Source organism: Rhea americana, unplaced genomic scaffold, assembly GCF_003343005.1.
Source record: "Rhea americana isolate MKP2758 unplaced genomic scaffold, rheAme1 scaffold_35, whole genome shotgun sequence".
In the NCBI taxonomy this organism is placed as follows: domain Eukaryota; kingdom Metazoa; phylum Chordata; class Aves; order Rheiformes; family Rheidae; genus Rhea; species Rhea americana.
This window is the reverse complement of record NW_028186479.1, coordinates 1,549,863-1,573,478: the sequence shown is the minus strand read 5'-3', so window position 1 is coordinate 1,573,478 and position 23,616 is coordinate 1,549,863. Positions and strand designations below refer to the sequence as shown.

Genomic DNA, 23,616 nt, shown 5'->3' with positions numbered 1-23,616 from the left:
TGTTCTCATCCCTATAATAGAAGCCTTGAGCTGCAGTTACGGTTTATTCCTGCTTTGTTTGGAGAAAAAGGCTGTGTTTTTGTCTGATGATGTTATGTATACTTACCTTGACACCCCAGCGCAGGAACAGCGAGTCTGACTACTGCCTTTTGCCTCTGCCTTTGAACTCATTCATGCTTGTTGAAAAACTAAAAAAAACAAAAACAAAAAAACAAAAAAAMCCCACACTGTGGTTCTCTCTTTAATCCTACACTGATGTAAATTGTTCAAGAAGCTGCTAGTGTTGTAAAGAGTAAAACAAACAAAAAGTAACAACCCACAGAAGTCATTCTATTCAGGAGTGTTCAGAAAACAGCTGTTTAGTCCACCAGTAAATGTTTTTCTCACATTATGTATTTGTGGGGTGAGGGCAGGTCCTCAATAAAAGGAGCTGTGATCTTTACTGCTTTATTACACTCTTGCTTCKAATCAGTATGGGGGGAAATTCAGTKCACCTCTGAAAGGTGAGAAATTTTTTGGACTATCACCGTATGCGTAGCGGTGATGCTCTGAGCGGCAGGTACTTGGGAAGAGCGAGMGCTAGCGGGGACGAGATGAGTTTGCTGGTTAGAGTCGCGTTTTCCGCAGGCCAGCGCTGCCGCCCGCCCTGCCCGGCAGCCAGCGGCCGCCGCCGCTCTGGAGGGGCGGGGCGGGGCGGGGCGGGGCGCCTTCCCGGCGTGCGCCGCGGCTGCTGCTGGGTGCATGCCGGGATCCGTGGTCCGCTGCCCGGCAGCCGGCCTCTCTGCTTCCGGGGCAGCCACTGCCTGTCGGGGGGGGGCGGGAGCGTGACGTCCACGTCACGTGAGGCGTTTGTTGACTTCCGGGGGGCGGGACCGCGCCGCCCGGGAWTTTCCCGCGGCGGCGGAGGCCGGTGGCGCCGTCGGGCGGCGTCTGCGGCACGGAAGCGATGGGAGCCCCGAGCGGGGACCGCGACGGCCCGTGCTGCCTCCCCTCCGCCGAGGTGGCCGCTCGTTACTGACGAGCCTGGCCGAGCAAGGCCCGGAGAGGTTGGTCCCTGGCGCGGGAGGAGGGGCCGGCGGGGCTGCCGGCGGCACGTCGCGGTGTGGGCGGCCCCGGCGGGGACGGCGCAGCTGCCCCGCGGCCTGTGTCGCGCTGCAGGCAGCCCGAGGTGGGGRGAGAGCCGTGGAGTTTCCTGCCCCTGGGGCAGGAAAAGCTCCCTTGTGGAGACGGGGGCCCGGCTGACCGCTCTTCTGTTCCTTTTCACGAARAACAGTCGTTCTCTTAGCAAGAGAGCTGAGGCGTTTGTGATGCCTGTCTGGTTTTGCAGTACAGGAAGAGTATAGCTGCATAAAGAGGACCGTTCCCAAGTAGGCTGAAGGTCCTGATAACAAGATGAGAGATGGGAGTGGGTCTCAGGTAATAAAGCTTGTAAAGAGGTCGCACCTAGCTCAGCTGAAAAACTGGATGAGTTCATACGGTAGCAGCTGGGAGATGTGTGCAGTAATTCAAGGAAATGTGGCAAAAGAAACAGGAACTAAGATTATTGGTGCAAGAGGCAAAAACATGATGAAATATTAGAGCAGACTGGAGTATAGGTGTTGCAGACCATGTTTGGAAAGGAGAGAATACTCATGAGTGTTCGGATAATATCATATGTTAATGATATTTTCAGTTTGTACAAAATTATGTCTTAAAATCCTAGTGCCTCACCTGGCAGAGTAATTAATCCAATCTCTTTTAAGTAAATCAATCCTGCAGCAATTAAGCAGAGAGAGCAGATTGGGCTGTGGGCTGCTCTAGTGGTATTAGGAGCTTGAAAGTGTATTGATACTTTGCCATACTGAATGGCAATTTAGGAAGGAGTGGAGGGAGGGGAGAATTACTGTTATAACAATGAAGTCTGTTATGGACTCTGAAGGTCAGGTGCTGTTCTGAGATATTTCCTCGATGTTGTTAGGTTGAGATGTTTTTGTGGGCTTTGGGAAGCATTTAATTTCCTTGTTACTGGGGTGTGACCAAATGCTACTGCTACTAATAGAGCCAATAGTATATTAGTATGTGTATCTTGAAATTTCTATCATAGGTGTTTGCCAAAACAAATCCAAGAATACTACTATATGTTGTTGTTTAAATAATTGATATTTGATGTAAGACTGATAATAGAAGATGAGTGTTGATCAAGTGACTGCACTAGAGCTTAACTAGGAGAATATTACCCCAGAAACTTAACTGAGGATAGTTTTGAGTTACTAACTCTGCAGTGAAGTCAGTGATTTTCAGTGGAGGGCTTAAGTCCTTAGTCTCTACAACTAAATTATTTTGCTGGGTAAGGCAGCAGTCTAGGTCACATCACCCAAGAGTTTTATCCAATTCACAACCCTCTCTCCCTCCATATTACTTAAAATTTCCTGTTTTTTCTGTCCTTATCAACTTACAGGAAAGTATGAAGTGATGATTGCTAGAATTCAAGCTGGATTATGTTTTGCATTTAAAGTTAAATAGAGGAGCCTTAGAAAAAGGGATGAAATGATATCTTTGTGCAGCAAAAATAGGAAATAAATTAGGAGGTAATTTTAAGATGACCTAAGCTTCAGCAAATAATCCAGTTTAGTTTTCAGAATGTCTTTGTCTTCTGTATAACTCCTCAAAGGTGGGGTAAAYATGAAAATTACTAGGCCAAATACATGAACAAACTATCTAGTCCACTCAGAGTAGAGGAGTAATATGATGTCACCTGACAATGTTGGAAAAACTTATTACATGAAGCTGCAAATTCAGCAGCTTTTGTTCTTACTGTATCAGTAGAACTATTGAGTTGAGGATTGCACTTTATAAATGGAATATATTAAATGAGGGGCATGTATTTAAGAAAGTGAGAACAACATTGCAGAAGTGCAGACCTATTACAGCTAGGACTATACAGCTAGACCTATTATAGCTGCATGTGCAGACCTGCACATGCTCTTTATATCTGTTTTCTTTATAATAGATTTTGAGGAAATTTAATGATACTGAGAAAAATAATSAAATATATGGAGCAAAATGGAGTGAAATGCAGTGTGGATTTACCTTGTGATATATGGCTTCATTCTTTCATGAGGATGTCCTAAACAGAGGAAATACAGATTGAGAGTCTRTATTCCTTAAGGAGTTAAAGTAGTAATGAGATCCAGCTTGTTAAATGGAGAAGATAGTTATTAGCTTGATCCCTGTGTTAATTCTAGCTTGGCTGGGCTCAATGGTGGGTTCTGCTAGAAGATTTCTGGAGGCTCCTTCCTAATGTGCTTTATCCAGAATCAACTCTGTAATCAATCCTATGTTTTTGTTATATGAATGTACTGTAATTATATTATTTGAGATCTTGCATAATCACATGATAGTTATGTAGTGTTCTTACTGTAATAGCAGCAGATGCTACTAAAACTTGTTGACATATTTGGGGAAAAGAAACAAAGCATTAATAGCCTTGAACTGAAGTTTGAGAAGTGAAGCAAAGGAAACTTGAAAATTAAAGGGCATCCACTTATGAACTACTAAAAAGATACTGTTTGGCCGTGTTTGAAATAATGAGATATAAACCTGATTGTATTAGTGAATTACAGGATGACTAAGGGCTGTGAGTGTGATTGAATTCACTTGCCTTTCATAGCTGCAATGGGTGAGGTGCTTGCAATAGAATTAAAAGTATTAATGCAGTTATACAAGGCTTTTGTGATACCTTATGACTGAACTTACGAACTTATTGAACACAAGTTACCTGATGGTTGAATAGGAGGAAGCTTGTGACCAGGAGGTAGGAGTGTTGTTTTTTAAAAAAAATATTAAAATGAAAACTCCTAGTTTTGCAACGTTGGTATGGTTGTTTTTTATAAACACTTCTAAATGGGAATGAATAAAGCTAGGAAAAAGTCTGTTTAAAGTAGTAGACAATATTAGCATGAGAACACATGAGGGAGGATCTCTGTAACCTTTGAATCAATTTGTCTTCTGGCTGTTGAACCCTTCTTCTGGCATCAAACACATCTTCCTCATACTTGTGTCTTTTCCAGTATTGTTTCTAATTAGTTTAAAATTTGATAGCATACTAATTGAGATGATATGATGTAGTTGCTTTGGGTATTGGAAGAAAGTATTTAATTGACTCACTCATATTTCTTTTTTCTTTTCTACCAGTTGTCAGGGAAAGTGGTTGTTGTGACAGCATSCTTGGAAAGGCAAATTGAGTATATAATGATGAATATGCATAATATCTGCAAATTAGCAGTGAAGATACTGGAAAATTAAACTATTCAGAGAAAGTGAAATTTATCAAGTACTGCTGTCATATAGTGGGCTTTTTAATATTCTTCTAATTCTTGTGAAATTAGAGGACTATTTATTGTAAAAAGCTTGAGGTTGAAAAATTTGCCAGTAGTTTCTAAGGAGATTTCGAGTTTACTTGACTTCTCTGACTTATCCAAATGTTCACTATAAATGAACTACAGTGGTGCAGTTTTTGAACCCAAGACAATAATTTTCCACTTTCTGGAAGTAGCAAACCGAAAGTGATACTTAGCTGACGTAGTTCTGAGGAGCGTCAAGTATGCAGAGACTGCAGAACTGTGTCTGTGTAAGCGTGGATTCTCGGGGAGAGCTGTGGGCCTGGGGATTTTCTTCATATAGAAGGATAAACAGTGGGCAAAGCTAGTACCTTCTGTGATGCATGTATGCAGAACTTTTGCTCTAAAATAGTAGCAGGTGTCTGTTTTTCAGATAAATATTTTCATTTAATACAGACTAACCATGATTGGAATCATTGAGAACCTAAGATCCTTGATGGAGAGGTGCAAAATAACAGATGCTTAGCAGATTGGGAGCCTTGCCTCTTCTAGGCATCATGCACTGTATGCTCTCTGGAGTTTTTTTGTCAGCTGTGGAAATCTTGTTTTTCCARTACCTATGTTGGAATGTCTTTAAGCCTTTAAAAAGGATAAAAATGAGTACAACTTCTGAGATGTACAAGTGAGCATCGCAACACAACGGAGAACTCTTTTTAGGATTTCTATGTATCAAATGTATTTGTTGAATTTAATATTTTTATTGTAAATGCAGGTATACCAGTACAGAATTATGCCTGTTCTTAACAGCTGGAGGCTGGATGTATTTTACCATTGTTAAATCAAACTCCAGAAGTCTGGGAGGTAAACTAAAATAATTCATACTTTTGGTAGCCGATAAAAGAATCAGGAAAACATCATCTTGAAATTCATTTGTATTTGGCATTTGGAAATATTTTGAAAACCATTCTGCTCTCCTTCAAAGAATAAGGTGGGGCAAAATGGGAATCTGCTTGATATTGGAAAAGATGTCATGTAGTCCTYCTTTTACTAGCTCAACTCCTGGCCAAAGTATAGGACTGGGATTTCAAGCTATAGAAATCTATGCAGTGATCTGTTTACTGTTAGTCTGTGCATTGTGGAATTCATTTAAACTGTGTTCTTGTGTCCCTTGTATGCAAAATGTATTTTATGTTTAACTACCCTCTGTGGTGTTAATGACTAGTATTTGTCAAGTTCTATGAAGAGAAAGCTGTGTTACTGCCAGGTAAGATATTATTCTCAAGATACTTAATATATTAAATCCTGAAGCTGTTCTGTAACTTAAGTGGCGATAAACAATGTATGTGGCTTCTGGAAACTGTTCTTTTCTACAATGGGTGAGGGTGTGCAAATGTGAAAGAACTTCAGCAGTGCTCACTACTCGAACTCATGCTTCTAAGCAGTGGACATAAGTATTTTTAGTAGAACTTAGTGCTACATCTGTGAACATTTTTTTTCTGAAATATAAACATTTAATACAAACATTATTACTCTTGTTCACTTAATGTTTTTATTTCTGAAATTAAAGATAAGACTCTTCAAATAGTCTTTTTCATATTGTGCAAGTCACTCTGAAAATTTTATGAAAGGTAATATACTTCCTTGTCACAGGCAAAATATTAGCGATACCTTTCTTGTAGTGGGATGTGTGTGTTAAATGGAATTTTAAAGCTTGCTGTAAATAGGTTGAGATGGACATCAATTTTATTCATATTAATGTTTTTATATTATTTGAAGTATGTTAGTGGGACAGTTTTATAAGATTTGGAGATCCATGTAGATCAAAATTCTTTGAGGTATTTCAAAGTGACAGCTCTCTGGCATTTGTAATAGTGTGTGCAAGTGTAGCTTGTTTGGGGAAGCAAAACAGAATAAAACACAGGCTCATGTTTGTAGCTAGAGTCTGATAAGCCATCTTGCAACCCCTTCTGGGACTGCCAGATTTGAAGAGTTTTAACTTGTGGAATAATCTGATATGTGTTTTGTTTCAGAAAGTTTTTCTCTGTTACAGATTATATTTTTTACAAAGCCTCAAATAACACTAGAGAAACTAAATTTTGATTCCTATCACTAAACAGTAAAATTAAAAGTTTACAGCTGTAGTCATAGTTCTCTTACAGATAAAGGCTTTTTTTTTCCTTGCTTTTTTGTCTCCTGACACCACAACCAAGAGCTGTGAAGTGTGCATTTGACTATGACCTTGAGAGAATTACTGATCTTGCACTGTTTAATAGCCAGGTTTTATTCTTGTGTGAGCTTGTATGTTTTATTCACCTTTGATAGAGGCTGAGCAGGTGCAGGGGGTAGAATTTTACATTTATTTTTTTCTTTCAAAATACAAAAGCAAAAGCTTTCTGAAGAAAAAACAAAAGAGAAACTGTTCCTCTGTTTTTGTTGTTTGTTTTGCTCTTTAGGATATGCTTATTTATTTAGATACCTTTTAGTAATGCTGTTTTTTTTTTTTGGGGGGGGGGTCATCTTCCCTGTATCTAATGTATACTTCAGTTAGTAGCAGGTATATTGCAGCTTACCTTTTGAGTGTTCCTGCAGCTATGTAATACAGAAGYCATAGCATTTTTCTTACGTGTTAGGAAGTTACAGCATATAGTTCTACAGATTGAGATCTGAAACATTTTGAAATATCAAATAAAAGGAATATTCAGTAAGCACAAGAAACAGATGTTTACTGATAAATTGTTAAAACTGTTTGTTAAAATTCTTCTAACTAAGACTCTGGTCTTAGTTTCTTTTATAGTTTTCAATAGATTTTTCTTTTTTTGCCTCACTCATCTATAGTAGGAATTTTTGTATTTCTTTTAAGATTAAACTGTATGTTCATGTCAAATAACTGTATTTATGTACTTTTTGATGGGAAAAAAATAAAAGCTATTTAGAACACACAATGCTAAGATGTTTCTTTTCAGATCATGACTAACTAGCTTAACAAGCTCTCTTAGGAACGGTAAGGGTCTGTTTATTCTGGGGGAGTGGAAGAAGTCCTGTTTCAAGAGTAGTACTCCTTTCTGAAAACAAAAATGCCCTTTAAAGGGGAAGAGCAGGGGTGATCTCAAAATATCAACAAATTTGTTTTAGGAAGTATGTGTGCTATGGTGGCTTTAAATGATCTTATGGCAGTGTTAAAATAGGAAAATTCTTAAATGAGTGTACTTAGTTACTCTCTGGAGTTACTTGAAAATGGTGTCAGTCTGAAGTCTTGGGTTTTCTCTCATGTTGTTAGGCGAGAATGCAATGGTGACTTGAATAGTAAGTAAGGAGTAGCTCATTCAGCCTCTTCAATGATCTRTTATTGTGCATTAAGGTTTTACAGTTTACATTTTACAGTTTAGGAAGTGTACAAAATACTTGCTTTCAAGAATTAATCAAAAGAAATACCTTCCTTTTGGCACTTGTACTTGGAAAACAAAATCATAAAATAACTTCCACTKTAACTTAGTAAACTTAAACTGTAGTAGGATATTCCTTTGGAGTTTCAAATAGGTACCAGCTAAATTCTAGGATGTTACTAAGCCTTAGTAGAAAAAAATTTCTGGAGTTCATAGATATGATACATGCTCAAACATTTTTACCAAAAGTAACAATGCAAGATATATTTCTTCTCTAATGAAGAGATTTTTAATGTGTTAAATGGGTTTCAAGATTTTCTGCAAGTTTAAGATATTTCCTGATTATTCAGCTTTGTGAGAATCTCATTCTCATCTTTGTGTGAATTTTACACCCTTACCTGTCTCTCTTTTTTCTTTAACAGCTGTCATGGAGGAGTTGATAGAAGATGACATCTGTATTTTGAACCATGAAAAAGCAGACAACACTCACAGGAGAGATGGGGAAGTTCCTGTTTCATCCTATAGTGGAGATGAGTCTGTTGCCTCACACTTTGCTCTTGTCACTGCATATGAAGATATCAAGAAACGGCTAAAGGAGACAGAGAAGGAGAACTCCTTCTTAAAGAAAAGAGTGAGAATTCTGGAAGAGAAGGTAGGAAAAATCAGTTGAACACCTTCTGGTATCAGCTGGAGACTTCTGCTCTCATATTTGGATGGCAGAGCAGATATTAAATATATACTGAAAATTATTTCCAGGTTTAAAAAAAAATCTGGTAAATGATCTTATCTACTTAAATGAAGCAGGTTCTTCCTCCCCAGTAGTCCAGTTATGTCATACTGGATTTTTTTTATTCTTTCTTTGTGCTTGTGATCTCATGCAGTAGTGCCATGCAAAGATACCAGTTAGACTCGGAAGGAAGTATAGTTGCATTAGATTGTTACTGCATTTTATCTGTCTCATTAGAGTACTTACTGCGTTGGGTCGTCCAGCCTAGTGTTGTTGAACAGTGAAGTGTGAAGTCTATAGGTTGTCAGAATCCATAAATTATCTATTAAAAGACTCTTACGGTTAACATACTGACATCATCAGGAAAAACTGGTTGGTAAAGAATTTCTTCTTAATAATCTAAGATAGTTAGAAGTGAGAAGTGTATTAGGACTGAATCCGAAGTATGTGCTACTGACTTAAAAACTTAGTCTGAATATATGTGTATTAGTTTTTGGCCTTAGAATAAAAAATTTGAGTCATGCTTAGTATGTTTTTAAAATACTTACGCAGGAATTCTTGATGAGTAATTTGACAGAATTTACTTTGACAAAACTTGCTGAGCTCTTCCTTTATATGAGGTCTTGTGGGTGTGTTGGGGATAGAAAAAGTTTATGAATCAGTTCAAATAATTCTTAGACTTGAATGCCTTTAACCTCCTTTGTACTTTTAAAACAAGAGTGCCGGATAAACAGAATGAATAAAAACTCTTTATATAGACAGATGTAACTTAATCAATGTTTTATTAGAGATATTTGTCTCATTAAACAAGATTATATTCACAATTTGCTCTGAATTTCGTATGTTTTCTTTATATGCTAAAAGTTTTTTTCTTTTTCCCCCTCCAAAAAGCAGTTTGTACAGTTTTAAGAACTTGACAAAAATGTGGTTAAGGAGTTGTCAATGTGAGTAGTCTTGGTTTGTGGATAGTTCTTAAATATTCTTAGCAAGTACTAAGTATGGTTAGAGATCTGCAGAATTTACAGACAGCTTTTATTGCACTTGTGCTAAGTTTTGGTCCATATGAACGTATTTGAATTTATTTTCCGAAAAACATAAACTATTGGTTTAATGCTGCAGGCTGTAAAATACTAACTAGCTGCACTTACTCAATTTCAGTGTTCTGAATGTAACATAGGAAAGTTCTTACTACTTTTGTCTGTTAAACTTCTAGCTCCTTGGCTCACGACTGGAAGAGGAGTGCAGTTCTGTTGGACGTGAACAAGTAAATAAGGCTTACCAAGCCTATCGAGAGGCCTGCATTGACCGAGATGGTCTGAAAAGCAAACTGGATAAAATGGTATGACTGTTTAATGACTTAAATGCATGCTATGGAAGTACAGCATAGTTAGTAAATGTTTACTAAGGAATATATTTTGCTTGAAGATTAACGGTGTTTGTTTTATCGCTCATTTTGGTTTTTAAAGCACATTGTGCTATTTTATTTAACATTAGTTTCAGGTATCTCAGATTTACTACTGGGCTGAGCTAATACTAGAAGGACTATTCAGATCAATGAAAGATGGCAGATGTGATAGAAAAAATCTTCAAGTTTTTTTTTCTGAAAACAGATGAAAGAAACGTCAGAGTCTTTGAAAATCTTGAATGAACAGTTGCAGTCTAAAGAAGTAGAACTTTTACAACTAAGAACTGAAGTGGAAACTCAACAAGGTACATAATTAGTTATTCCATCTTAATATATGTTGACCACTTTTAGTGGTTACACTGTGAACTCAGCATRTTAGGAGGTTTAAGCCTATATGTAGAGAGTGAGTGAGCTGTATACTGTAATGAGGAACTTCAAGCTTGTATATGTTCGTTCTGGCATATGGTGGCATGCRTGTTAGATTGTTGTAGGCAAGGAGATCCATGGTAAAGATTTGAAGCTGTTGTAATTTTTCCACTATAAGTTATTCTAATAGTTTGGAAGGTGCATGCATAGACATGCAGTTCAATAGGCTAATTGTGTATATCTAACAGTATTTCTAAATACTGTTCAGTAAACTTGCATTTTTGCATTAGTAGAATGTACACATTTAGGTACATCTCTAAGAGAGTGCTAACAAACCATTAATACTATATAGTGCTTTAATGTAGGTCTATTGTTTCTTGGATCAACAGAATGCATTGGTTAGTCTGCAGGCTGGACCTGAATCTATCTTGACCCCACCACCATTTTCGCAGAGCAGGGCTGGGGGGGACACTTGCTGAAATATAAATACTACACTGGTGTTGCCATTTCCTCCTGTACCTGCAGATAATCTGGTATAGTGCTGTGTCTCGTTGTTGGGGTATGACAAGTACAAGAGGATGTAGCAGTAGCTGTGGTGGACAGCAGCTCTTTAAAGGGCTAGAGGTTGAGGAAGGGAGGAGAGAGATGCTAGTGGTAGTGTCTCTGCTGAGAAGAGGAAGGAGGAACAAAACACGGTGTGTATAGGCAATTCCCAAAGCCCAAATCCAACTTCTGTTAGTGAAATTGTTTGAGCACTGTATAGATGTAAGGTAAATCATCATAAAAGTCTTTATTAATGCACTCATATATAAAAAGAGARCAAGAATGTGCCATCTGCATGTGTAAAGTTAGAGATGTGAAAATACATAYCCTGGACTTCAGATCTTGTACAAATGCTACCACTTGAAAGATGCTTCTAAGTTTTGCTATGCTTGAATTGCATTACTTTCCATGAGGACCTCAAGCATATAATGTGCTACTTCCGCTGCACAATTTTTTTTTAAATCTGCGATAACAAACCACACTTAGCAGCAGTACCATTGTTGAGGACATCATGGTGAAAGRATATAAGTGCAGAGTTTATTTAAAAAAAGCTCTGAATATGTGATGATTTCAAGCCTTATTTAGTAGTCAGTTTTAATCTAAACAKGCTTTGAATCGTAGCTCTGATTACTTAAGAAAAATTTGTGTAACAGGCTTGTGTAAATTACTAAATCTTGCAGAGTGTACTATGGAGTTGAAAATTTGGAAGGTTTCTTCCTGTTGTGTTCTTTTTCCCCTCTACTGCTGACTTGTTTAGGATAATCTTCTGTCACTTCTCAGTAGTGCGTGCGGGGGGAGGGCGAGTGTTCCCCCTGCCTCCCCCATATCTAATGCAAAGGCATGCGTAATCTCAAGATTTTACCCTTTTATTTTGATAAATGTTTTGCTCTTCTGTCTGGAACAACTTGCTTTCCAAAATTGGAAAAAATCTTAGGGTAAATCAGGTAACACTATAAATCTGGAGGGAGAAGGCTTATGTTTTCAAAGTGTGTAAGAAGAAAGAAACTATATATGCAGAGTATTCACCAGCAGTTGAATTTTGTATTTCTTAGTAACTTTTTATGTTAACGCATTTTCTTTATAAAATCTCCACAACATTCCTGAAAAGTAGGACTCTGCTTTGAACTCAGAATTTATTTTATTTATTTATTTATTCTTACCAACATCTTCACCAGTGTTACTGTTGTTCTTGCTTTTAGACTGATAGTTTCTTCAGGATGAGGTTTTTGTGAGGCATAAGCTGATTAATGGAAACTGTTTAGGAAAGGAGAGGTGAAACTTTGTGTTGAGTCACATTCCTTGAACTGAGACTGAACTCTGGTTGTCTTGCTTGTTGTCTTACAGTGATGAAAAATCTGAGTAGTACTCAGTCTAGCTGGGAAATAGAGAAGCTGAACAGTGACCTGAAAGTGCATAGTCTAGAACAGGATCTAGAGAAGCTCAAGAAAGAGTGCAACAGTCTCAGAAAGGAGCTGCAAAAATCCAAGCAGAAGGTATTTTTATTTTTAAGGAAATATTATTAACAGACTTGACTGTGTTATAGTATTGTCTTAAATATCTTCTTCAAGCACAACAGAAGGTAAACAAGTGTGTAATTGAGTGAAAAATGACCATCTTAGTAAAATTAAGCTTAGCTTCTTGGAAATAGTGTGCTTAGACAGATGAGATCTTACAGCAGTTGCCATTGTAAGCAACAGAAAATGAAGCTTTACAACTTCTTGTAAGTAGCCATTCAGACTGAATYATACTGTGCTGGTATTTGTCTTGGGCTGAGCTTCTTAAGGGAATAATAAAATGCTTATCTTAGATCTCATGAGCTTTGTTAAAGAGCTCTAGCACTTTTCTTTGGGGTAGTGGCATGAAGCTTGTCAGGGAAGCGGATGGGTTTTTGTTTTTTTGTTTGTTTTTATCTTGATGATGAGATGTATTATTTAACTAAGGGAAAGGGGATTCCTGCAACTTTGGTCAAGTTCAGACATGGTCAGGGTAGTGCTGTCACCCCAACCCCTGCATAATATGTAAGGGAGATCCAAGGTGAAACAGTCAAGTATATTTTAAGAGTAAAATCTGGATCTGCTTTCTRAGAAACCTGTTYAGTCCCACAGGCCTTGGGATAGAAAAGTGGAAAGGAGCTATAGTGGTGYTGGGGTGGAGAGGGTGGCTTGTGGAAGATGATTTGGCTGGAGATTTTGCAGCATAAAAAATATGATCACTACAGCACACTTCGCATTTAAGATTTGTAATGAAAGACATAATTTCAAAGTCTTGCCATGTGCCTTTTGATGCCCTTCCCTTCTGCTTCTGGGGCAGTTCTGTTTTGAGAAACCTACAGTATGAGGTAGATGGGATTAGGATCTCAAAAAGGAGTATCAGGRTAGTTTAACAGTAATAAAATGCATTAGTGAGTTATAAAAACATCGTGTTTAGTGTATGACTACTGCCTTACACCTTAGCTTTGATAGAAGGTATGATAGCAGTCTCTAGGACTCTGCAGTCATGTTAAAGTTGCACAGTATTTCTGAAAATTTTGTAAATGCGATTTTTTTCAGGAAGGCAGGCTAATTTATTGTTACTGATTGTCAAAGTTTTTTATGGTCATTAATCGCTCTGCTTATCAGATTTTTGATTCATGTAATATTTCTGAATGAGTCAATACATAAGATATATAGGACTCACAAATAGAGGGTGGCCATCATCCTTCCTACAAACCAAATTTGGTTTAATTTGTGAATGTTTGTTTGAATCTGTGATGGACATATTTAGATTACTGCAGAAATGTACTTCTGAAGAAAAYCTCCTAATTATTGCTGCCTACTGTACCTTGCATTATGGAGCAGTCTGGAGTATGGAAACTGGATTCCTTTTGGATGAAGCTGTCAAGATGCACCCCAACCYCTAGTGGCCGTCCAGAGACAAGACTAGAGCTAGCCTGAAGTGATGTTCTTCTCCATAGGTGCTCTCAAAAGCATTTATGGTTGGCACATTGGGTCCTCAGCACTGAGTGTGTCTCCACAGATCTGCCACACTCCTGCTCCACTCCTAACTTAAGTGGATACATTTACGTGGACATGCTTAACTGCACTGAATGTCTTGTTAGGGTTTAGTCTTTGGTTTTTCCACTAGGTGGAGATAAATCCCATTACCTTGATGTAACCTCCATTACTGTTGGCTCTTTTCAGTTGCATCTGGTGTTCTTAATGATATTTCCAGTAACTTGTAAATCTTGAAGACATACTGTAACTTGTGTGCAGTGTAGGTGTCTCCAGGTAATTTTATAGAATAGGGTAAAAGCCACATAAACAATTAAAGATTGCAGGTTGTATTGTAAGAATGGGAATTACAAGAAAAAGAGACTAAAACATTTGTAAGGAATACTAGACGTGACAATGTTTAAATAATGTTTATGATAATAGCATATGATAGTAGTGTTTGTTGTAAAGAAGGAATCCAAGGAAGAGCTTGCTTGCTTTTTTTAATATATAATTTCTCTTGATTCTGGAACTGGTCAGTATAAGAGGTAAAAATGAACAAGTTTTCAAATTGTGGTAATGTAGTGCAGCTGGAAGTTTTTTGAAATATGAAATAGATTCTTCAACAGATGATAGGAAAATCTTCAAAAGGCAAGGGAGTTGTCAGGTGAAACAAATACGATGAATGGGCAATGATAGCTCAGCRTTGTTTGAAACCCAGCTGCTATTTTCCTCTATTGTTTTTAATTAATATTTTCAGAAATTTTCTATTTTAGATACTCTYATTCAGGTTTTGCATTGTAGCTGAATAGAATTTGTGTACTATACTAGCAAGTTAATCCAAATTAAAATGGGCCATCATGAAAACACARTAACCATTCAAATTCAGTTAACAGCTTTGCCTAGAGAAAAAGGTGTAGTAGGAAGGGAACAGGAAAAATATGATACGAATGAAAACTTAAAATAGAAGCATCACAAAGACAGCGATCACTGAAGTAAGAACAGTGTCTGGTTTGTTGAACAGCTCTGTTGACTTCAGTGAGACTGCTTGTACATATCACTTCAAGCATCTTGTAGACTTAAGGGAGAAATTACGTTCTAGTATAAAAATAACTTGTGGAATTAAATCTGTACTGAAACAGTTTGTTCTGACTTAAAAGATCTTTATATTCTGGGGCAGGGAAAGAACGAGAAGGCTACTTTTTTTTTCCTTTATTTATTTATTTATTTATTTTAATGTTTGCCAAACTCTTTGGAAGTTAACAGCCTTCCTCAATTTGTGCTTTTCAAAGAAGCGAAGAAGCAAGGCTCAGCTGCAAAGAATACAGAATCATGGCTAGTTTGAAGCCTGTTGGCTAGACTTGTAGAATCTGCATGCTGGAAGATTACCTGTGCTGTTCTCTTACCTGAAAGCATGGCTCAGGCATGAATTAATTAAGYAGATAAAGTTAAGCATTTTTAGGTGGAAATTCTTCGTAAAGTCTTTATGCCCATTTTGAAAACTGCCGCAGCTAACAAAAACCAAGACTTCGAYACTTCTGGATTTTAACATAAACTACAAGATAACCTGTTGTTTCACTAATATTTTCAGTTCACAGATCTGTACTCACCTGCTCATTCCCTGTCCCTACTCCCTGCCTCTCACTTTGTTATGCAGGACCAGGCTCAAGAAGAARATCTACTAAACGGAGACCACCTTCAAAGCCAAAGCATTCAGAGGTATGAAAATCAAGTGGTTTTTGTGTTTTATTATTAGTTTATTGAGAAATGTTTATTTCAACTGATAGATCTTCTTGCAGCATGTACAGACAACTTATTTCAATCTGCGTCAATTTCAAGTCCAGGTATACTCCATTTATCAAAATTATTGTCATTTTTTTTCTTTCTTCTCACTATCATCCTGGTCTATCAGCATAGAAAAACATTTACATTTTCAGATTGATGCATAGAAAATGAGACTTAAAGTGGATTTAAAAATCCATGATAATTTAATAATTGGTTGACTTGAGTAGGTGGTAGATTAACTTCTGAGCCTCCTCGTGGTCTTAGGAATTTTGTAGTTTTGCACACGTGGAGATTCTTGTTTGTGTAGGTGGTAGCTTCAAAACTCTTTTGCTTAGTTTTGGAACGTGCATTTTACTTAGTGTGATGGAATAAAATTGCTACCAGAAGACATCTTATTCCTCTAAGATTCCTTATAATATTGAGAATCCACTGAGACCTCACCCTTTAAAGGACTAGATCTACCTCCAATGATGTCTGATTTCTTTTCTTGGAACTAATGTAATGAAGGGAGTGATTAGGAGAGCAATGTCCCATCAAGACAGGTTCAGGTTGGCATTAGTTGGGAAAATATAAAAGAAAACTCCCAAAGCCATGATTATGCTCAGGTGAGGAAAGGAATGTAATACATGACAAGAGCTACTTCTTCTAAAGATGGTTTCAGTTACACTGTGATTATTTTGCAGYGTATGATTTAGTATTATCTATCAGCGTTTTCATCAATGACCATACTCATTTTTCTTTAGAAGTCCATGATTGTTAAGAATGAATCTGAGTGAAGATCTCTTGCTAAACACCTTTGCACATGGTTTTATACTCAGAATCTTCAAATTTTGGGCTAACAATAAAAATGAGAAGCATTGAGGAGCTTTGAGCTGCCAAGCATAGAGCTCTATAGGTGACATTTTGCAGTAGCTTTTAAATATTTTCCAAGAATGCTTAAGTGCATGGAGCTCAGGTATAAGATGCTTATGAAATATGTTCTTCAGGAATCTATGGGCTGTAATATTTTTGCGTTGACTGAATCTTAAATGCCTGCTGTAAGTAGCCCTTTTTGGTGTATTGTGATGATTCTGTTTGCAGATGATATAATACTAAGATAACATGACTGACTTTAGTTGCTGTTTATTGTCCTTCTCTGCTTATATCTAAGCAAGTAACTGAAGTGAAAGAGAGCCATTCAGGGAAAAAGAGGTTGTACAAGAGGCTGGCAGTTCTGGAGCTGTTTTGGAACTCATTTGTGCACAAGTCTTCAAAGTTGTCTCTACTCCTTTTTAAGTAATCAGTAACACTGATAAATAATCCTATCAGTGGTGCATTGGACAAACCTATCCTTTCACTTTTTTGTGCTTGTGCTGTTGCTTGCTTCAAGTAAACAGGAAGTAAGAAAGATATAAATTCCATCTTCTATCTGCTAAAAGAAATAGCAGTTTACCTGAAAAATACTAACACATCATAAAGCATGTGTTCTCATTTTGTGGCCATTCAGATAATACAGGCTGAATAACTGTGCTTATGAAATGGTCCCCTGTATTCTGTCTCGAGTATGTGTGTAGTTTTTTAAAAAGAAAAAGTAAATTTATTTGGTAGTTACTAATATATTCATAAAATGTCTTATTTTGCATAGATAAGTTTCCAAATGCTTTATCTTGCAGAAGTAAATAACTGGGTATGAAATACAAGTAGCGATGCTTATTTGTGTACTTATATGATTTTTCCACAAGAGGGAAGAGTAGTCCTTCATAATGAGAGATTGTTTAGAATAACATCTTGTGGCTTACTTGGCTAGTCAAGAGATGGGAAAGGAAATCAATCACTGAAAGAAAACACTACACATTTCTTTAATATGGTCTCTGGTATAATGATGATAACATTGTRCACACTATACCCCAATTATGCTTTTCACCTTTCATCTTGACTGGGTAGCTAGCTAGCACTTGTGGTTTCTCCTGGAGCTTCGTAGTCAGTCTTACACGCCTGAACAAAAGGTGTTATCTCAAGGTAAAAGAGTTACCTCTTTAATCTTCCAGTGCAAATTTATTCCAAAAAGTGTCTTTCAGATTGCAGCTGTCTGAATTAGTATATGTACAGTGTAGCTTATATTGTAATAGAATATAAATAACGAATATATAATGCATGAATAATAGGTCTATCCAAAAATCTSTGTAAAAACACTTGAAAAAGCTCCTACACAAAACATTTGTGGTAGCAATCAGTCCTGCTTATGAGAGAAGGAAGCATTTGCAGTTAGTTACCTTTTTGGAAAATAATTACTTTGCGTTTGTCAGCCTGCAAATCTGACTTTAAATTCTTGGTTCGTGAGACTACTTTGCTGTAGATTTAATTGTGGTCATTCTAAAATCTCGCTGTGTAATATACATAAATATAGGTGTGTGTGTGTGTATATATATATATATGTATATACACACACACACACATGCACATATATATTTAGGTGTACATTTAGATTATGTGTTTCAGGAAGGGGACTATTCTAGCAAAATGAAGGATTGTAAAATTGTTTCACAGATACTTGCAATTAATAGAATCATAGGATCAGTAAGGGTGGAAGGACCTCTGGAGATCATCTAGTCCAACCTCCCCGCTCAGCAGGGTAATACATTCTTGTGTTCTTATTGCAGTAACTACAATAATTAAAAATTTGATTAAATTGATATATTTTTGTATTAAAAGAAAAACAAGAAGAAAAAACAATAAAGAATATTTGTAGCTAAAAATGTCTTACTATGCTATGCAGCATGTACACTGTACAGAACACATAAGCACATAAGGAAAGATAAGAGATTAGGTGATAACATGTTTCATGTTTGTTGGAAGACAGCATAGGGTACGTTTCCAAGCATATCTAAATCCTTGATTTTCAATTGTAACTCCCTTTAAAATTAGCAACTTTGCAATGGATTATATACAAGTATCCACAAAAATAGTTAAAATATGTTGTAGATGATTTAAGTGGATTTCTGATATCTGCATTAATTTGCAAGATTCTTTTAAGTAGTTAAACTCCCCTGATGAAATTCACCAAAGCACTTTCCTTTCTGTTTGTGACAGACACTGAACTGATCTTATATTTACCACTTCAATATATAAATACAGTAAAAAGGTTGGACARTTCTGTTTTGATATAACTAAAGTTTGTTTGATCTTAGTTTTGAGTTTGAAAAAAAACATGAATGGAGTAAGTTAAAGTTGTCCTCTCATTAAAAGTTCAAAGAGGCAAGTGAATTCTGCCGCAGGTTAACTTAAATTATCAGTGCTGAGGCTATTACATTTCCATTTATCAGAATTGCCACTACCTAATACGTTAGCTAGTAAACCATCAGGTTTCTGTGGATTCTTCAATAAAATGTTTTTTAAACCTGAATATTTGTGTTCTGAGGAAATATTCTATGTACAGAAGAAAAGATACCATTTAACTACTTTGTTTTAAGGAAACTTCTTTTAGTGCTGGCTAACTTACAGAAGTGGGTAATAGCTTCAATGCTTTGTCTCACTACTTTGAATCACATTCCTTTCAGTGACAGGTTTAATGAGAGAATGATCCTAAACTGCTATTTTAGATAAGTAAAAATCTATATAAATACATATTTTAAAATAAAGCTGTTCTATAACTTAATTGCTCTTAGTCATGTAACAAATAGTTTGAGGTACTGAACAGGTTGTCAGAGAAACATTTTTGGCGAAYGTAGAGAGGAGGAAATGAATCTTCTGAAAAGTCTCATCCATGATACTCATCTTTCATAAATGTGATCTGGTAGGATGTTAAGTATAAAAACTTCTTACTTCCAGTTTATATTGAAGTAACTGGACCCTTATTTAAAGGGAAATAAGTTAATTATTAGTCAACATAAATGTGGTGTTCAGTGAAACTTTAATCAARAAATGTATGAAGGTGCTGACTTTTTCTGATCTTGTTCTTAATTATCTTATCAGCTCATAAGCTGAAACTGCAATGTTGGATCAGTGCTGCCATTGTTAAATATTTCTCATATTATACCATTTTAGCATAAAATGAATTGAATCTAATGCTTATACTGTCTAATAAGGCAGTATACTAACATGAATTAGATTACTTGAATAGCATATTGAATTAGTTTAACTTGGTTTCTGTGTGGATTCAGTTTGAATCTCAAGTATCTAGTCTGAATTTGTTGTAGCAAAGTGGTGTAAAGAGTCAGTACTGATTTTGATTGAATATTTAAGACTGATCGATTAACATGACTAGGATTACAACATGCCAGTGTGTGATCGTTTATCAGAAAAAAATCACAGTTAATACTCCAGCTTATTTATAGTCCAGTATCCATTTAATGTATTCAAAAAAAAGTTCCTTTGGGACTACTAATTTTATGGGAAGATGATTRCTTTCAAGTAATGAAATTAGAGAATATACTTAATATTTCTTTCCATTTGGAGAACTTGAAATTATTAGTATTATTTAGTATGTTAATATATATTATACATTGTAACATGTAAGAGTCTAATATGATATACAAGTGTCCTTCAATTTGAGATAATTATTAGTACTGCTGAATTCATTTTGAATTATGTTACCCTAATAAAAAATTAACAGTACATCTCAGGTGAAAACAATTTATTAACAGTTAATAGTCAGTTAGCCTTGGAACTGTTACTAGGCATGAGGATGCTGTACAGGTGGCAAATACTTAACTTCAAAAAAATTTTTGTTTTGAAAGTGCGCAACAAGCATATTGGGAACTGAAGAGAGAAATGTCTAATTTGCACCTAGTGACTGAAATGCAAGCTGAGGTTCTACGAAAGCTGAAAACAAATCCARCAGCAACTAAGAAAGGCAAGTCAGCGTTTGCAGGAATGGACTTTACAAATACAAACCGTTGATTTAAGTTGTGCCATTTTAAAAAGGAACTAGCTATCATATCTTATCAGAATCTCATCAATTGAAGTTGATAAGCCAGACTATATTATGGTTCAAGCCTACCCATTTTCTGCTTTTGCTTCTGTCTCATACTGGTCAACTTCACACATAAAGGTGTTGCTGATGTGTTTTTTTTTCTTCAGTACTGTATTCTGTTCCCCTTGTGGCTTTTTTCTCAGTCAAGTGTTGCTTATGTGCACAAGGCTGAGGTGTTAAGTTTGCTCGTATTTGACCTTTTACCATAACTACTTCGTATTTAAAAAAAAAAAAACATACATACATATATGTGTGTGTGTGTATATATATATATATATATATATATATATATATATTATTCCCCCCCCAGGTCTTATTTTCCCAGTATAGGATATATAAAGTATTAATTTGGCAACATCTTAAAACCAAACCTTAGCAGATTGAAATTGCCTTTACAATTACATATTTATCTATGATAGCGTTCAGAAAACTTGTATTTTCTAGTGAAATGCTATGCAGGGTGACATTTTCTGAAGGTCAGACTACTGATGCTGCAAAAGTCAATTCTGSTGCCACTTTGCAAATAATTAAGGGAAAATGGTAATTTCTGCATAGTGCAAGTGTGGTACATAATTTCAGTGAGTAGTTTGTCAGTGCTTCTGTTTGTTTCTCTCAAGCCAAATGCTTTACAAGAGATGGTTTTTAAATACTGAATTGTATCAACATTAGCCCCACAAAACTATCCCCTTCGTTTTCTGCTCATCTGGATTGTGGTATTTATGCAAGAAGGCATTTTCAACAGATGTGTATCATAGACTTCCATGTGCTCATGGATTTTTTGTTGCATTTTCAAACTCCTTTTCAACAAAGTATGTCTTTTATTTTTGCCTGATGCCTTGCAGTACTTCTTAGCATGAACAAATTTAAGATTGAAAACTACATGCTGCTTTGACTTGTATACTTGTATAAATTGCGTGYCTCAAGGTATTTCAGGTATCTTAACAACTGAGACTGTAGAGGGATCTTTAGTTCTTACCTGGAGTGTGTTTATATACTTGTTCAAGATATCCAGAAAAAGATGCCAAAGATTGCTTTTGTGGTGGCTCTTTGGTTAGCTGCTGTAGTTGGTCATACCTCAATGGCAACAAATTTATCCTGTTTCTGCTGTCTAGCTGTGGACAATCTATAGTACAGATGGGGGGGGCAGAAGGGGAGATACCCCCCCCAACTGCTACCTTAAAATGATTGTTCTGTCTGTGCAAGTGCATGCAAATTGTCACAGTATTTCAGTTACTTGATCCTGGTCTGAACTGGCTCAATTAGACTGTTGAGGCAGAATTGTCAAGTGCAAGCCCCTAGGTGCACTATTGGATTTTTTTTTCTTTTTTTTTTTTAGTAAAATTCTAGCAATGCAGTGGTTTTGTGTGTGTTTTTTTTCTCATTTTACGTATAGGTTTCAGACCAAAGTCCACATGTCTGCAGAAGTATGTAGCTCTTTCACAGAACTTCTTGAAGGCATCAGTACTAATTTGGTCTTCTGGCTATTGCTTCAAAACAAATGAAGATTGTATGTATTGTGTGTAACCTACTTGCAATGTAGGACAGCCTTGTTTAAGTGGCCGTATTTCTTTCCTGTCAAATAATCCTGTTTCTGTTTTTGGCCTTCTATCTTAGACAGCTCTAATATGAACACTGGAAATACTTAATATGAACTTTGACTAGTTTTAGCCTGAAAGGTCATTCGAATTAAATTATACCACACTCTCACTGAAGGGGGCTGTAATGCCATACACTTTTGAAGATGTACAGCTGTGCTGCTGCAAATAGTCAAGGCATTAGAAAGCTTAGTGTAACTCCTACAGAGAATAATACTACTTTTATGTTTTAACAGATTAATTATGACTAGATTTTTTTCCAACTTGGATGCAAATGTAGTATTTGGAATATATTACAAAAGATTCCATTTTTTTTCTTTAACTTTTAAGGGTCTGTAGACCCCAAATCACTTTTTACACCTGTTAGCACAAAGAGGCCAGATCAGTTTCTTTAACTTGATCTTTCAGGCATGACGAACATTGGTAAATGCTTTTTGCTCATCTTTGTAAACTGGGTACTGTCTTTTTAAATTTTTAGTGACAAGCTAAAATTGCATGCTTCAGCCAATATAGTGTCTCCTTTTTATGTCCCTTAATAACTAGGGTTACAAAATAATGTTAATACTCMAGATTTGTAGCTATTATAGGAAACTTTCCATGAGCTGCAAGCTTCTTTAACTGTAGAAATCATTTACCTACTCCATTACATGTTCATGTAAAGTGTCACTGCAAAAACTTGACCTGGATATATGAGGCTATTTGTTTAGATTTGTGTTGGAGAGGCCGATCTTTCATTTTGAGTAGGCACTGTTTTCTTTCAGAGTCTTTCCTTTCCTGGCATGTTTTCAGACTTTCCTAAAATTTTAAATGGGTGAACATTGCATATATCTTTGCATATATTTTAGACACTGATTTCAGGATCCTCTGGTTTACTTTGCAAAGTCTGAGAGGGTTAGTATGTTCAGTTATAACTTAGTTACTGAAGTAAAATGTGTTTTAAAAATTCTTAACTTGAAAACACTGGTTGTAATGTCTGCTATACTGCAGCGTATTCAGAGAATATAAAAATGCTCTGTCTTCTATTTAAATAACTAATTTTTTAAATCTTCAGCTGCTTCTGCACCGGTACAGTGTGTTGAAGACTTGGAGAAGAACCTTACAAAGCTGCATTTGACTACATCTCGGGTAGTCTATAAAAACCTATCTCTTTCACAAAATGATCAAGGACTCTGCAATACTATACCCCTCCCTCCACTGAGAGATGTAAAAGTCTCATCTGAAAGGATGACTCAGCAAGCATGGACAGATGAGAGACCTATTCCAGTTGATGGTAAAACATTTCAGGACCACCATTCTTATGGAAAGAGCTCTCTGGAAGATAATTCCTGGGTATTCCCAAGTCCTCCAAAGCCTAATGAGAATATGTTTTGGGAAATGAAAAACAAAACCACCCTGTTAAACTGTCCGGCAGATTACCTGGATCAGTGTAATCAAAATTGTCTGCACAAGAGTTAGGCAATTTTTAGAATGAACTGAGGCATTTTTAGAGTGATTCTGAATAGGCACCTTACTGCTGGAACTTTTTAAAGAGAGAAAACAATTGATTTAAACTTTTTTTTTTTTTAATTCTCTT

The 23,616-nt window shown here is 36.4% G+C and overlaps 1 protein-coding gene across 2 annotated transcripts; it reads left to right on the top strand.

Moving 5' to 3' along the window:
* Nucleotides 1–867: 867 nt before the first annotated feature.
* On the top strand, nt 868–23,616 carry AZI2 (5-azacytidine induced 2). Of its 2 annotated transcripts, none has more exons than XM_085311784.1 (8): nt 868–1,046; nt 8,125–8,354; nt 9,643–9,768; nt 10,040–10,139; nt 12,088–12,236; nt 15,370–15,431; nt 20,213–20,328; nt 23,095–23,616. In XM_085311784.1, exons 2-8 carry the CDS (start codon nt 8,130–8,132, stop codon nt 23,496–23,498), a joined length of 1,182 nt encoding a protein of 393 aa, XP_085167910.1. In that variant the 5' UTR covers nt 868–1,046; nt 8,125–8,129; the 3' UTR covers nt 23,499–23,616. The 2 variants fall into 2 exon arrangements, with proteins under 2 accessions (XP_085167910.1, XP_085167909.1); XM_085311783.1 differs by having other exon boundaries at nt 15,304–15,431.